The sequence below is a fragment of the Notechis scutatus genome, chromosome 3 (assembly GCF_049901735.1).
Source record: "Notechis scutatus isolate UNSWTSFEM ecotype Mainland chromosome 3, rNotScu1.2, whole genome shotgun sequence".
NCBI lineage: Eukaryota > Metazoa > Chordata > Lepidosauria > Squamata > Elapidae > Notechis > Notechis scutatus.
In genome coordinates, this window is record NC_142011.1 from 186,673,713 (window position 1) to 186,691,043 (window position 17,331).

General features: G+C 38.1%; 1 protein-coding gene across 1 annotated transcript; it reads left to right on the forward strand.

Annotated features, from left to right (window-relative positions):
* The first annotated feature begins 7,141 nt into the window (after positions 1-7,141).
* ODF1 (outer dense fiber of sperm tails 1) lies at positions 7,142-9,555 on the forward strand. Its single transcript, XM_026689006.2, has 2 exons — positions 7,142-7,549; positions 9,115-9,555. The coding sequence occupies exons 1-2, from the start codon at positions 7,224-7,226 to the stop codon at positions 9,431-9,433; spliced, it is 645 nt and encodes a 214-aa protein (XP_026544791.1). The 5' UTR covers positions 7,142-7,223; the 3' UTR covers positions 9,434-9,555.
* Positions 9,556-17,331: the final 7,776 nt, after the last annotated feature.

The window sequence follows — 17,331 nt, forward strand, 5'->3', positions numbered from 1 at the left end:
TCCGCTGCGCCGGGAACAGAGCGGAAGGTGGGATGTCACCTGAGCCAACAGCAAATAGAAAGCCCTCACTAACTGGCGAACCGGCAGTATCCTTGTAAAGTCGGCAGCGATTGGCTGATGGGACTGGAATCGGCGTGCTTACGTCAGACGTGAGCGTTTTAAGGGGAGGAAGGGCTAGTGCTGCTTTCTTTGCAGAGGGGAGGCGTTGGGGAAGGTGCGCGCGGCCTCCCGCGATGGGCGGAGCTTTGCTTGCTCGGAGTCCGCGTGGGGGTGGGAGGGAAGGAGAGGCGGTTTGTTTCATTGCTATCTTGGCGCCGTGGCGGTGGTGTCTGTTCTCTTGAGTGGAATCCAGAAGAAGGGCCTATTTGGACAGTTCCATGTTGGGACGTGGGGGGAAGAGAAGACTGCACTTGGTAGCTTCGTGCAGGAAACTTGAAAAAGGGCTTCGCTTGGAAAAGGGCTTTTGCTTTCTCTCTGGACGTTGGGGTGCATTTGAGGATTGGGGAGCATCCAGATATGTGACCGCTCACTTGTGTAGTGGCTATGAAATCCGGACACTGAATTCCAGGACTCGCCATAGACATTGAAGCCGGCCGGGTGACTTTAGGCAATCCCTTTTCCAGCCCAACCCACCTCACAGGGTTGTTGCTGTTGTGGGGAAGATAGGAGGAATGAGTATTACAATAGACTTGCTGCCTTTAGTTATTTATTTAAAAAAAAAATATTAAAGGCTGGGTAAAAATAAAAACAAATTGCTGCTGAGTTGTCTTTCTTCATACTGGTGCTGTGTGGATAAGTTGAACAGCAACTCCCGGCCTCCCAAGTATTAATAGCTGTGGTATTAATTTCCATCTGGTTGTAGTCCAGTCCTTCCCAGAGAGGCCTAACCTGAAATGATGATGAAAAAAACCCCAAGAAAATATGAAATTTTTGTTTTTGAATGTGATGGGCAGAATTCGGATAAGTTTACTGAGTTCATGGGCAGCAAAATATTTTGCCGAAGAAAATCACTTAAATATTAATGTGCATTCATTATACTGAATGCAGTGTTAATTAGGATGAATAAAAATATCAAGTGCTGGGAGGCCATATTGATAAAATGGGGTCTGTTTCAGCAACATGCTACCCCAGTTGTTATTCTGGGGACTTGTGATGGGGTTTACTACTTTTCAGGGTGAACTTGAATTAAAATTCCTGCTCCCAGTTCTTTTGCAACCTTAACAGCCTAAGGCTTGCTCACAAGTGTTGGATGAGGTGAGAGGAAAAGTGGGAGGGGTGCAGACTCTTCAGCTGCTAAATCTAATTGTACAAAGCTGATCCATGAGATTGGAAACCTTGCAGTTAAAAGAGTCTTGCCACTGTCTCTCCTGCTACCCTGCCTAGCCCTGGCAGCTACCATTTCAGCTGCTTGGGCAGAGAGGAGTTTCCCAATCCCATGGATCAAATCTGTACAATTGGAGATATGGAAAACAATTAGATCACCTATGGAATTTGAATACTTTGAAATACTGGTGGCGGGGAGGAGACCCATTTTGAAAAAAAAGCTACCTCGCTGCCAAAGCAGATTAGTGGTGGAAAACTGCCAGGAATTAAAGGATGTCCCCTGTGGCATTTTTAATCCATTCTGCATTTGTATCAGGAGAAGAGATGAAATACTAACTTTAAATAGAAACCAGTAATGTTGAATTAAAGCTGCCTCTGTAGCAGACTGGAGATGAGATGAGGATATATAATCTTTAAAATTGTAGCATGTTTTATGCTGTGGTTAGGAGATCATGAGAAGGAGCCTTAAGCTTAAAGGTCTTAAGAAGTTTGCAAAATGTATTTGAAAATTTAAAATAGCCGATTTATTTTTCTGTTGAAAAGAATACCAAATACAGGTTCTTTGGTTTATATTTGGCAAACAAGATTTAATGACTAATTTGGAAGAACATATATGAAGCAATAATTATTTTTATCACAAATGGATGAATGATATTATATACTTCATCTTTCAGATTTAGAAGTTTCTTAATGGAATAGAATTAGATCTATTGCCAGATGTTTTGAGAAGGACAACTTACCTGAAATCTTGTCTGCTTCCTGTGGAACAGCTTTTAAATGAGCCATCTGTGCTTCTCTTAAACAGCAATTCATTTCCTTTTGTATGTTAAAATTGGTTGACTATATGCCATCAAGTTGGTGTTTACTCTTAATGACCACATAGATTTAATCCAGGTTGCGTTTCCAACCTGGTTCTTTATATGTTGTCAAATCATCCTAAAATTCAGTTGGGACTCTCAGCCATTACATTTTTAAAAAAAATAGTTCATAACTAGCATTCCCTCAGTTCCTGTATAATAGTTCCCCTACTTATTTCTATAGTCTCTTCCAAGTTAAATATAATGAAATACATATAGTACAATACAATGCAACACAACACCCATGACAATCCTCAAGTAGCTATGCTGGTCCAGATTGTGAGAACTGAAATCCAATGTATCTGGAGAACATCGGGCTGGAAAAGGCAATGTTATAAGTATCATTCTAAAGATTCTGCATTGTCATACTGCATTTGAGAATCTAACTACTTGTTTTTGCTGTACTAGGGGCTCCTAGGATTGATATAGTACCTCAGCTCTGAACCAAACTGTTTGGTAACGCTAAAAAAACAGTCCCAACTAACATTGGAACAGAAGCAGCCCTTATAAGCAAGAAAGGGATGTAGGAGAGTAAGAATCCCTTTCTAAGAAGAAACAAGGCAGCTCATCCATCAGGAAAACTTGTACTATAAAAGACCTTTAAGGTGGCATCCTCATTTCAGTTGATATCCTATTTCTGTATTTCTAGCAGGAAACAAAGCGATCCTCAAAACTAAGTTAAAAATATTCAAACTATAGTCATTATTATAAATATATATATTAAAAAGTATTGCAGTTCTATACAATATTCCTATATAAAGGATCAGCCAAACAAGCAAAAAAAAAAAACCTGGGGCACACTTTCCATGTCATTGGAATTTTCATCAGGCAACATACTATTTAAAACAAAAAAATGGGGCAGAAGGGTTTTAAAGAACAGAGTGAAAAAATCAATAAAAGGTTAAATAGAAGAGGTAGCAGAAACATGAATAAACTAGATTGAGCTGCCATGTTGTTTGATAGCTAAACTTGTTAGAATAAACATAGTAGATCCCTCCATTTTTAAAAATGCACACTTTCGTTTTTAACTTGGATCTTGGGCAAAATGCGCCTGGTAATTCAAATTGTGTCTCTGCTGCCATCTTTTGGTCAGTCAATAAATATTCCAATGTCAAGTTGCTAAAACATGGGTGAGGGCTGCCATGTCTCCCCACCACTTTGGAACAATCAGACTTGAAATATTCTGTTCTTATTGCCAATTTCAGTAATGGTGGTCTTAGTCTTCATGTGGATTGCCAAGTCTGCAACTCTATTCAATAGGTTTATGCTAATTACAATATATGTGGGTATATGTGTATGTGTTGGATGGATGGATAGATAGATAGACAGACAGATAGATAGATTCAGATATGCAGGATTCTACCAGTTCGCACCTATTCGCTAGAACTGCTTGTTAACATTCTAAGCAGTTCGGAGAACCGGTTGTTAGAAGAAATTACTGGCCTAATCCTGTAAGGAACACAGGAAGGAAACATTCTGGTGTTGCTTACAGAAACTGCCTCTCCGTTAACCCTTATTACATTCTTGGCAGGACTAGACTTCCTGTCTCAGGAACTTCACTGGAGTTTTTTCCCCCTCCTTTGCTGGTACTTTGCTTGTGTGGAGTGACCATTCAAAGTTACAATGCCACTGAAAAAAAGTGAATTATGATCATTTTTCACACTTATGACTGTTGCAGCATCCCCACAGTCATAAGAGGCCAGGTGAGGAGATGCATGCCTTGATGTGAGTGATATTGAGTTGGCCACGCCCAGCCAATAACATGACCACCAAGCCACACCCACCAACTTAGCCACGCCCACAGAACCGGTTGTTAAAAAAATTGAATCCCACCCCTGCAGATATGTACACACATAGAGGACAACCAATTGGTCTAAGTGGCATGTTTGGGAAACAGGTAAGTTTAGTTATGGAGATATTACAAAACAGTAGCTAATTGAAATAAATTAAAGCTACCTTCTTTGAGAAGATACTGTCCAAAAGCTATTTTCTTTAGGTATTATTGAGCAGACTTGCTTCCTAATGTTATTGCCAACTTTTAGTGTCCTAAACTGCATTCTTGTGTCTAGGGGAGGGAACAAATCAATATATTTTTTTTATTAAAAATATGTCCACAGTATTATTTTTGCTTCCTGAACTCATGCTTACTCCCTTAGATACTAAACATAAAATATAATTCTTCAGTTTATCGTTTATAGTTCCCAAATAAGAAAATATAGAGGATTTTTTTAAAAAATCCATGAAGAAGGAATCTGAGCAGCCATTTGTGAAAAATGACATTCCTACATTGGAAAGAAGCTACTGCATGCTGTTGATCGATACTTGTCTGCAGCCAAAAAAAGAATAAAAGTATGCATATAAGATTTTCCAGTTATTATAATACTACAACATCTCCAAGCATATTCAAGATGTATTATTTAATTTTCTGTATCTGGAAGAACAGGTTCTTTTCATTATTTTTTTATGCATTTCTTCATGCACAACAATAATAATATGGGTTTGTGCAACAGTTCCCAGCACTCATTTTTAGCTTTCCTTATCAGTAGGGTCCTTATCCACACAGATAGTTCTCGACTTACAACCATTCATTTTAGTGACTGTTTAAAGTTACAATGGCACTAAAAAAGTGACATGGCTGGTTTTGACCCTTAAAACCATAAGCAGAATTCCAATAGTCATGTGATTAAAATTCAGGTGCTTGGCAAATGGCCTGCACTTAGAACAGTCAGCTTATTCCAGGATCATGTGGTCACCATTTGTAATCTTCCCAGCCAGCTTTCAACAAGCAAAGTCAATGGATAAAGCCAGTTTCACTTAACAACTATGGCACGGAAGGTTGTAAAATAGGGTGCAATTCATTTAACAACTGCCTTGCTTAGCAGTGGAAATGTTGGAGTCAGTTGTGGTCATAAGTAGAGGACTACCTGTATTTAACAATGCAACCCTATGTATATCTAAGTAGAAAAAAAAATCTATTGACAATAATAATTAGGGCAGCTATTGTCTTACTATTAGTTTTGTTATTAAATAATTTGGCTTATTTGAGTAGTATGCACTAGAATGCAGTGAAAGAATACCACGTAGTGCTGTGTCTCAAAAAAAAAGAGGAAATAATATAGTGTTGGAAGAAATATCCTTCTGGGTTCAGTTCCAAGGGTGGGGGAAGACACTGGAAACATGGAGGCTATTTGGAAAGATGGTTTAATGGTGGACAGGATCACATGCCTTGGAGCTCCTGAGCAGAAAAAAGGCAGAGATGCTGAAAGTCCCTTGGTTTTATGCCCTCTGTTGGGATTTGAATTTGAGTTTGTATTCTGATTGGTTGTCAGACTCCCATGGGGCCATGCAGGGGCAACTCAGTAGGCTGACCTGAGTCCCATGCTTGGTTGAGCCTTGCTGGATGATGATGATGTAATGAAAGGGCTTTGGGCAATTTCTATTATAGCTGTGCCTGGAGTAGAACTTTGTTATGTAAAATAAACTGGCCCAGGACAGAGTAATGGTCCATTAGCAAAGGGGGGGGGGGGCTGAGTTTCTGCCTCTCTGAGTTTCTACTTCTCTTTTAGGGGAAATATTCTGCCTTTTCAGTATATCCTAAAATACTTCAGTATATCCTAAAATTTCGCCTTTTCAGATTCCAAATACTTGTTTTAGGAGGGTGGGTATAACTCAACAATAGTTAATGGCTGGATTCATACACACAAATCAGCCACTGCTGTAAAAAGCCACTGAGAGCCAGTTTTATATCAAATGTAGGCTGTAAAGCTTTTTTATTTATTACAGATAAATCAGGAATCCTGGCTTGGTCCTTTTTTTGAAAACCCATTTCAACAATCTTTTATTTTTCTTGAGATTTTTCTAGATACATTGAAAACTGTCTAGAATACTAAACAAGTATTGATAAATTGCTCCTCGCAAAAGGAGCCAAATCAACATGATTAGTCAATTGCATTGACATGATGCTTATTCCCAGATAATATACATTTTGTATGTTGTCAGTAAATAATTAATATTACTGACTTTAATAATTTTGCAGAGTAAATTATAAGACATTCTGGAACTATCCAGACTGGATTGCTTTCCCTTTGGGACATAGGATGATATTAAAGTAGTGCAATGTAGACTCTATTTGCACATCCAAAAGTATTAATTAAATGTATTCTCCAATAAAATTAGCTCCCTCTGACATACAAAAGTAGATGCTGCCTACGGACAGGCATTTAATAGAATATTTTTTTTATTCTGTTCAAACACATCCAACTCTCAGAGACTGTCTAGACCAGGGGTGCCAAACTCGATTTCATTGAGGGTCGCATCAGGGTTGTGTTTGACCTTGAAGCTTTGAAAAGAGATGAACACTGCCTATAATTAGCAATGACTAGTAGAATAAAAACTGCAGGGAATTCTCCTAAACAGCAATCATATTGAATCCCAAATGCTTTCCAATAAATGATTATTCTTTTGAAAAAGCTTTCTGTTTGTTATGTGTTTTTCAATCAAAAGGTATGAAGACTAATTTGGAACTGAAGGTTATCAATAATGCAACATTATTTTTAGCTTCAGATTATAACTTTATGACCAAGTATTGTCAATCCATTTCAGTTTGAATCCATTTTGGGATACATTAGCTTCCTTTCTTTAAATATTTTTTTGCCTTGTTGTAACTTACAAAGCTTTGAGTTATCATATCCCAACTATTAACACAAGCACAAAGTGCACTCCTTGTTAAGAGGAACGCGGCATTAAAATATGTGTAATGTAGGCTATTAAATAATAGCATTCAGTATTGACCCTTTCTGTTACTGAGTTTGTATTTGGTACTCTGGGACATACTGTTTGCCGTTTCCATGGAAACGGTGAGATTGTGACATATTTACACAGTAATGATGTCATAAAGAGCATGTTGAAGTACTCCTAAAGCATCAGGAGCTGGCTCCTTAATGCAATCTTCTGGCCAGGGCTTGCAAGACCAATTTTTTTCCCCTGACGAGTGCCCTTTTCCAAAGGCTGTACTCGTAAGTTAATATGGTTTAATGCTTTCTAATGGCAACGCTCTGTCACGCTTTGGAAACCGTGAGACGAGATTTAAGGCGAACTGACAGAGAAATAAAAAGGCGTTTAAGATATCTAGACATGAGTTGCTGCCCTAAAAGCTGCTGCCCTAAAAGTTGCTGCCCTAAAATTTGCGATGTGCAGAGCCACTGCTGCTGTGATATAAGTCTCCATCCCTACTGTTGCTGCCTTCTCCACCCGTACCCCAATTGCCTATGTGACATACTATGTTGCCGTCCCTGTCGACCGCTCTGCCTCTCAACCTTGGAGCGGAAAGCTATTAGAGCTAAAATAGAAGCTGAGCAAGAACTGGCCAGGTAAGTCTGTTTCCCCTTTCTTCATTTACTAGATCAAGAACTGGGGAGGAATGAAATGAGAATTAATGGTACTAGTTCCATTGGATTTGAAACAGACACTGCCCATAATTTGTTTTATATGCCTCATATTTTTATTTGGGGTGAAATATAGTCTGTTCTCAAGAAAGAGGCTGTCAGTTTAGTGAAATATACCAACCAGAGGGAAATAATTAATTTGAAGGTCACTCATGACTAGATAATTGGATAGCCCAATGGAAAGTAGATATAGATGTAAAAATTTCATTGTGGCATGTGTAATATTCATTTGAAAAATGAGAAACTTGTGATTGAATAAAGATTTTTAAAGCCTTCAAGTTTACTTCAGCTCCTGGAAACTTCATAGGCTCCATGCAATTGTCTTGACAAAATTCAAAAATGGTTTATTAGTTCCTTTTCTAAGATGTGTGTAGTTTTTGGTAGGGTGGTTTGGGTGTTTTTTTTTTAAGATTTTCCTCTTAGCCTAAATTCCCGTGATACTTCTTCTGAACAAGGTCTCACCTTATCTGAACTAAGGGCCAGTATATCCTGTTTAAAGTACCCAATCCACAAATCATACTAAACCTGTGGAGTCCTTGGTGCTCTCTAAACTTGATTGTTTGCTTACAGATGCTTCATTAACTGACTAGATAACATCATCAGTGCTAGTGAGTGTGAGGTTTGCTTCCTATTTATATATAATAGGTTTCCCTGCATGTGTTGGTGGGGACTGATTTTCTCCTTGGTTGTTCCTTGATTTAGGGCATTGTTTTCTGCTTATTTGTATGGTGTTAATCCCTGTTTATCTGTGTGTGGGCTGCTGGAGAGGATGTGTTCTGATCTTTTTGTTTCCTTCCTAGGTTTTAGTCTCTTTCAAATAGTGTGCAAAAGTACCTCTATCAACACTGTGGTAAAAGCTACTGTATATAACCAGGGCACCTCAGACTCACTAGCATTTATGATGTTACCAGTTGGGCAAGGCAGCATCTGCAAGCAAACAACAAATCTAGAGAATACCAAGAACTCCGCTGGCCAACCTGAGCTACATATATTTTCTTTTATTTGCATTTTACCTTATAATGCTGTTTGTTTAGCATTAATAAATTCCAGTAGATAGGTTCCCATCACACTCAGCATTGTGCAGATATCAGCCTAGCAAAAAGAGTATTCTGAAACATGATTTGCATCATTCATTTTTTCCAAATCTTTTTTAACATCCTTTGACAATCTTTCAGCATTTCCTAGATGGTGCTTCCCAATAACAAAATTTGTGTGGATGTATCTTGTGTATAATCACGTCAGTAATGCCAACACTGATAGGAATTTTACTAATCTAACATTGCAATGACCTTGTCATTGCTAACATTGGTAGAATATAGATGATTTCAATCCTGAAACATTTCTTTTAATATCTACAGCTTAGTTTCCATCAACATTTGAGACGTATTAATTTCTACTGCTAAGTATTGAACATCAGATTTGTATATAGGATATTCTAATATTTAAATTGATATGTTGCAGTCTTATCCTCTTCTTTGTTATAATTGCAGGATTCGAAGAAGGGTTTGTAAAATGATGGCAGCATGTAGTCGTCCAAAGCTTTTAGCTTTAATGGATGTTAAAGGTTTTGACCCAGAAGATATTACAGTAAAAGTGCAAGATGGGAAGGTTAAAGTTTGTGCTGAACATGAAGAAGAATTTAAGACTTGCAGAGGGAAGGAATATAACTATTCAACTGTCACCAAGGAGATCTGTTTACCACCAGGGATTTGTGAGAATGAAGTAACGTACACCATAGGACCGACCAGTCTTGTGAGGATAGAATCACCTTGCTGTGTGCCTCCTTGTTGCCTCCTTAATCTTATTTAAACACTGGGCAACCAGCTCTGGTAGCTGTACAGTGTAAGGATGGGACACCACTGGGATCTCATGAAAACCGTCCTTTGATCATGTGTTAGGAAATGTGTAAACCTCTTCCAACAATGACAACGTTGCACATCAATTGGCTTGACTGTGCTTTTTTTTTTTTTTACTGAGGGGGGCAGGGTGACATTATTTGTTTCTTGAAGAATGCCTGGTTTTTCTTAAGAAAGCTTTTAGAGAAGGGAAGTAACTCAACAACCAGACACATGCTTTGACACTTCCATTTAAAAAGGGATTGAACAGCAGAGGGCAAGTAAGGCTGTATGCCTAAGCCACTGGAGAGTTGCTGCTAGTTAAAACAGAAGGTACTGGAGTTAATGGCAAATAGTCTGACTGAAGGCAACTTGGCTTCTTAAACGTGTAGGATAACACGAAGAAACTTGTGCCAAAGCAGCTTTTAATGAACTATGGATACTAGGTATTCCAACCTAGTATTAGATCCCTACAAACTTTCATGATGATATGCCTTCCAACATTTATTAGAAGGTTAAAAAAATGTGTTTCTAGCTCTCTGGCTACCTCCCATCCAGAGCCAGATAGAGAAAAACAACAACTTCAGAAAGTGCACACTGATCGTTGGTATAATGGTGAGGGAGGAAGATATGTACATCCTCTGACTTTCCTTGTACCATCCACAAGGTATCCTGTTGTTTTACAAGTGGTAGAAGGGTTAATCTATCACTAGGAGGTAAAATTTAGCTGATGGGTTTCCTCTATAGGCTTTCCCACCCATAACTTCCCCCAGTATCTTGTCTTTTGCCTCACCTCACAAAATGCATGGGCTGACTTTGCCCTCCTGTATTGGATTTGATCTCAGTCTTCCTAGAATCATTTGCCTCATTCCCAGGGTATCTGGCGCTCTGGTACACTGTCACATGTGACACAACTGTACATATATATCCATACAGAAGTCAACCCCATTGAGATCAATGAAATATTTCAAGTAAGTGGTTCAGATTCCAGGCTGTTTTGCCTTATATCTAGGGGAAATGGCAGGACAGCAAAAGTGGGGGGGGGGGGGAACCATTTGAATCCAAAATTAGCACATTGTTGAATGACAACAAGGAAATTAAGACTATAAATTGGAGGGAATCTTACTTCAGTAGCTGTCATGGTCCATATAAATTAGAGTTTAATTCCCAGAATTATCCAGGCAACATTACTGGCTGGAGAATTAGAGTTGGGGCTACACATCTTGACATTGCTATGGAATTAGGATGTGGAATTCCAGTAATGTTAAATCATCAAGTATTTTATAATAACATTTTATGTAAAAAAAAAAAAAAAAAAAAGCTCACTTGAAGCATGTTTTAATTTGGTGCTAAAATAATTAAACAAAAAATACCTTCCGCAATCCACATAAATTAGGGTCGATCTATTTGGACTAGAATCAGTGCTTATATAAAGAGCCTTTCTATGTAAATAATTCATCTCATTGCCAGATAATATTTAATTTATAGGATACCCACACACAGTATATCACATAGTTTGTTAAATATCAAGAACAAGGCAGCCTTATGCTGCAATTTTATACAAGATAAATTTAGTTGTTTTTTTAAAAAAACTGCCCATTTTCTACCACTTGTCCACCATATAGATTTTCTGACATAGGTCGACAACAGCTTATCACACAGCAGTCATCTAATTATTATAATTCTATCATAATAATATCTTGGATGGTGCTAATGGACATTTGTCTGAACTTAATTTGTGAGTATGGTTCTACCTGTGTTTTTATGACTTGCAAATGTAGACACATCTTCTGCAAGAATATGTGCACCAACAGGTGTGAGGTCCACACATGAAGGTCCAATTAAACTGATTTATTGTTGCTCATGCCTATGCATGGGAATCTTCTCAACCAACAGTTCACACCTGCTTGAGGTAAGATAAAAATCAAGATAATTTAAGATAGGCTGGACTTAGTTTGCTTGTGTCTATGTAGGGATTCTAGGCTGATCTCTCTCTCAACTCCACCCATAGGGTCTGCCACTCTCTCCTATTCGTACATATTATATCATATGCCTGTGGTGGTATACAATTATTTTCATAGAAAAAATTATGCCATATTTATAAGCAAGCTCCTTATATGTATATATTAAATATTGGCTCATCTAGAAGCAAGAGCATACCATCACTGATTATCTTCCCCTGTTTTCCATTTTTTCCCCTTTGGGAAAATAAACTACATTGTATGTCCATACGTTGTGAGAGATGGTTACACTATTTCTATGTACACAGGTAGTAATTCATTGTAAACTGTCCTAAACTATCCTAAATCATCTTTAGGGCAAAGATGCTTTGTTTACTACCAGCAAATGTTTCTGCATAGAAAATTGTGATTGATACCCTAATCCACAGGTGTCCAACTTGATCGCGTCATGTGATATCACATGATGTATCATATTTTTTGCTTTTACGGAATTGGGGTGGGCGTGGCCTACGCATGATGTATCTAGCCCACGGGCCACCAGTTTAACACTCGTGCCCTAATCAACTTCAGGTGATCTTCCAGTCTTCACAAAAATAAGACATTGAGAGGAATTTGATAACATTACCACTAGGTGGCATGTATTTTTGTAGATTAAACATCACTCTATTTATATTTTCAGACAGTGAAATTTTTCCAGGCCAAAATAAGCATGGCCTGAACCTGAAGTTTTCTTTACTCATTCCCGTTTTAGGCTAATCCTAGGGCATGGATATTGATTTTCCTTAGGTGGGCCAAAGGTATTCCTGGAACAGAAACCTAGTAGAAACTCTCATGCAATTCCTGCTTTACATAGCACAATGTCATCATTTTTACCTTCATGTACATGAGTCAGCTTGGTGTACTGGTTAAAGCATTAAATTAGAAATCAGGAAAGCATTATTTTTGGTCCTTCTTTCAGCAAGAAGCCAGGTGGGTAACCTTGAGTTTTCACTCTCTTAGCTTTAGGAAGGCAAATCACTTCTGAAAAATCCTTCCAAGAAAACAGCAGGAATTTGTCGAGATTGATTCATGGATTTCTTGAGAAACAAGAAATGCACAAACAAACTCCCAAATTATATGCATAGGTTTGTATGTATGTGTAGTTGTAGATCTGCAGATGTTCTCCCATTCCAACTAAACTACTGTCTGGTTGCCTTAATGGGCTCTTTCTCTAGGTAAAGTGAGGACAGATAAAAATGAGGAGAAATGCCAGTGTTAGACCCCTGGAGCTCTTGGAGAAAGGGCCAGATACAGCTGCAAAAAATACATTAATTATGCAACAGAGATTTTCTTTAAGTGTGGAACCTTTCATAGTCAAAACAGCACCATCCAAACAAAACAGAAGATATTGCAAGAAGCTTCTTCGGTTTGCAGGAGTAAACACAGTATTTAAAAATGAAAGGGGGATTTCCAAACAGCTTCATGAGCATTGAATCTTCTCAGACTCAGACAAACCTAACAAAACGGAGTCAAAGGAAGATGGCATGAAATATTCTGGGAAAGAAGACCCTGAATCTCAAGTGGGAATTAGTGAGATGGAGATAGGAATTGGGCAGTGGTGCTTTTCAAAAAAAATTTACCACTGGTTTGGTGGGCGTGGTTTGGTAGGCAGCTTTGTGCGCGCACACATACTTTGCGCACAAGCCAATACTTTGCACGTGCACACACACCAAATGCACACTTTGTGCAGGCACAGAGGCTTTCGGACTCACCTCCTACAATCCTGCACTCTCCCTGTCACTTTAGCAGCTGCTGCAGCAAGCAGCAGCTGTGCTTCAAAAGCAGGACATAAAGGTTAGCATGGGAGCCTGGGCGGGAGGGTGGTCCCAACAGCAGAGTGTCAGAGAGAACCAGTTTGGTCCCTGCTGCTCATTGGCGCTACTGGCTCAGCAGAACCGGGCCAAACCGGTAGAATACCACTACTGGAATTGGCGTAAGAGTCCAGATGCAACTGTGGACCCATCTGAAATTCAACCATCTTATTTAAATTTGTTTTTGAGGTGCTAGATCTGGATTGCCTTTCGAAGAAGTAGTTATGTAGGGCTGGCTTAGGTTAATGTACTCAGAGGCTGATGGATCCTATTTTGTTCCAACAAGATCTGGACTAGAGGATATTTGAGAAAAGGCTGACCTCTCTGTCAATGACCTGGTTGATGCAGGAAATAAAAAAAAAAAAGAACATGATAGAGTGGCTGGTGGATTACATCGTGTCCTGTGCTACCAATCAATACTCTGATGCCTTTTGAGGACTCTGGGCAGTTATTCATAGGCAAGAATTGTTTGAGTTTGATTTGAACTTAATGTCAGGTTCAGCAATAACCCACATTGGGAAACCACTTCATTGGCTATTAACATCTGTCCAAATCAGTTCTGATGCTTGTAGTCTAAGAAACTTAGTTAAGGTTCATGGATCTTTTTGTACTGTTGCTTTCATATTTCATATTTTTATATTCTAAATATAGTATATAAAATCATACATTGCAATGTCCTACCTGCAAATGAATACTTCAGCTTCAATCATAACAATACAAGAGCACACAATAGATACAAACTCAAGGTTAATCGTACCAAACTTGACTGCAGAAAATACAACTTCAGCAACAGAGTGGTCAATGTTTGGAATACTCTACCTCTACCCGACTCTGTGGTTTCTTCCCCAAACCCCAAAAACTTTAACCTTAGACTGTCTACTATTGGCCTCACCCCCTTCCTAAAAGGCCTGTAGGGGGTGTGCATAAGCTCACCAATCATGCCTACCGTCCCTGTCCTATTGTTTCTTTTTATTTTTCTTACAAGTATCTATCTCATGTATTCTGGACTATATTTATTCTTATATCCATATCTTGTAAGCGATTGTCAAATCAAATAAATACTAAAAAATATATTATTATTTTCCCCCAGACTGGCTTATTACTCTATAGATTCAGTTTGTCGGTGATCTCTCAGATTAACACCTGTTTTGCAGATAGATTTCCTTTCCACCTACAAGGAACTAGTAATTAGATTATTTCTTTAAAAAGAAAAGGCTTGTTTTTGATCCAAGATACTTTTAGCAGCTCTCAGCTGTTGCCCAATATTTTATATTTACTCAACCTGAAGAATAGAATGTTGCAGCTCCAGACATGGTCTGCCCTCAACCTTATTAACAGCAATATTGTATTGCTAATCACCCAAAATATAGCCTTTCTCCCTTTACGGATTTGTTGGATATTACTGTACATTGTCCTGTTTGTTATGTAAGTACAGGTAGCCTTTAACTTACTGCATGGTGGTGCAGTGGTTAGAATGCAGTACTGCAGTACTGCTTACTTCAGGAGTTCGATCCTAACTTGCTCAGGGTTGACTCAGCCTTCCATCCTTCAGAGGTTGGTAAAATGAGGACCCAGATTGTTGGGACCAATAGGCTGAGTCTATGAAGTGGTATATAAACCTAACTGCTATTGCTAATCACAAATGGGACCAAATTTTCATTATTAAGCATGGCAATTGTTAAGTGAGCTATGTCTAATTTTATGGTCTTTCCCCGCCCCTACTTTTTAAATGAATCACTGCAGTTGTTAAGTGAATCAGACAGTCTTTAAGTGAGCTCCATTGACTTTGCTTTTTGGAAGCCAGATGGGAAGGTCCATCAGCAAGTGAGGTGAAGTCCCATGTGAACTGGAAGGGAGGTTTGCTCTCAAGAATTATTGTGCTGCTGAGTGGAGTTATTTACATCAGGTCAAGGCCAACTATCCTAGGACTCCAGATGGGCAAAATTCCTGAAGGTGAGCTTCACACAACATCATACTGGACATTGATTGGACACTCAGCAAGTGACCCTGGGGAGAGGGGGTTTGGGGAAATTTTCAATCTCTAACTTTCACACCTTTTGAATCAGATCTTGTCTTGCTTTCGCTGCTATCATTTCAAACTCAGTAAAAGTACCCCTTCTCTATCTCACTGGAGTTGGGGGGGGGGGGTTTCTTCCTTGGGATTTGAACTGAGGCAGGCCTGACACATTTCTTTTTTGGCCAGTTGTTTTGCATGCTTGTTTCCTAATTGCTGAAAGGTCCTTTCAAGATGCACGACACACTGACAGGTAAGTATCAAGTTAAAAATTCCTTTCTGTTGACACCCCCACACACACAATGAGAACTCCCAAGCATTTAAAGATGAACTAAATTTCATAATGAAAATGCTTCCAGTTGCAGTTCATCACTGTTTTGAGTATTATTATTGGTGTATCATAATTTAATGAAACAATAACATCATAACAGAGCAAAAACTACAAGTATTAAATTCATCTTTCAGCAAATATAAATATGAGGAATTCCCCGCTCCCTTGCCACATTCTTTCCTACCTTTTATGCACCACAACTTCCTCATTCTCTGGACGATTAAGCAATGTTTTTATTCTTTGATGCTTGTCTAGCATTATAATGATGCACCACTGGACACACGTCAAAAACCTGTTCCAGGGTTTTAAGTGTTGGCTTACAAAGAAAAATACAGCCTTAGTGAAGAAGCAAATGCCAAAGAGACAGAGGTTTTAGAAAGGGGAGAGGAACAAAAAAACAAACATAAGAGATAACAGAGAGAAATATATTAAATACTATGTGGCTTTGGCTATATAGATTATTTCAAAATGAGGAATATATTACAGATAATGGATATGTGCAAAAGAGTACGGAACTAGTCTTAAAGGAGGAATGCAAGAATATTAAGAAAAATTGGCACTGCTCTGGGAAGGAAGAGAAGGTTAGAAAGAAACTCAAGGTATCCCTCCTTAGACACAAGAACAGTTTTTCCCGAAAGCCATCATTCTGCTAAACAAATAATTTCCTCAACACTGTTCAACTATTTACAAAGTGTGCACTACTATTACTATTAATCTTCTCATCACTCCTTATCACCCACCCCTCCCACTTGAGACTGTATGACTGTAACTTTGTTGCTTGTATCCTTACGATATATATTGACTGTTTCCTAATATGATTTGATTGTTGATTATACCCTATGACTATCATTAAGTGTTGTACCTTATGAGTCTTGATTCTTAACGAATGTATCTATTCTTTATGTACACTGAAAGTATTTACACCAAGACAAATTCCTTGTGTGTCCAATCACACTTGGCCAATAAAGAATTCTATTCTATTCTATTCTATTCTATTCTATTCTATTCTATTCTATTCTATTCTATTGATCATCTTTGGTGTAATAGGGGATAGAAGGAAACTTTGTCAGATTTTCAAAACTCTGATATTATATCCTCCAAGAAAAAGTACTATTCCTGGAATCAATCTCTTGTCTGCTTCCTGATCTGACCTATCTGAAAGGGCAAAACGTGTACCATAAAGTTTGCTTATTCTTCTAATGTATATTTGCAATAAACTGAATTTAGAGAAACAGACTGGTTCAGAACGGACAAAAAAAGTGAGAAAAATGCATATTTTCCTCACATCTTTTTTAAATGTAAAATGTATCAAAAACAAATGGCAAGATTGGAAAAAATTGTAACCTGAATCAAAACTGGAACACTATTTGTTTGAGATTGCCAAATGCAGTAAGATTGTTAACTGGAATTAGGCAGGAGAAATAATTATAAAAATGTAAACGTTAAAAGTTAACAATTGAAGCAAAGGTAAATTAAACCCATTTGCTTAATGAATTTGCAGTCAATTGTTCTCTTGATTTCTTGTTAAACTTTCATTTTTCCTATACTAACAAAACTTTCTATGTCAGCATTGTTTACAATCATTTATGGATATTCTTTAGCTGGACAAGTTTCATTTCTCTATTTATAATGTATTATAATGCCATTACTGAGACAATAAGACTAGCACAGTGATTATTGGCATTTTTATTAAAAATAGTTTAGACTTGAATAGCT

Coding starts and splice junctions, on each gene's coding strand:
- ODF1 (XM_026689006.2), top strand. CDS start 7,224: ATGGCAACGCTCTGTCACGCTTTGGAAACCGTGAGACGAGATTTAAGG. Junction 7,550..9,114: donor GCTGAGCAAGAACTGGCCAG/GTAAGTCTGTTT, acceptor TTATAATTGCAG/GATTCGAAGAAGGGTTTGTA.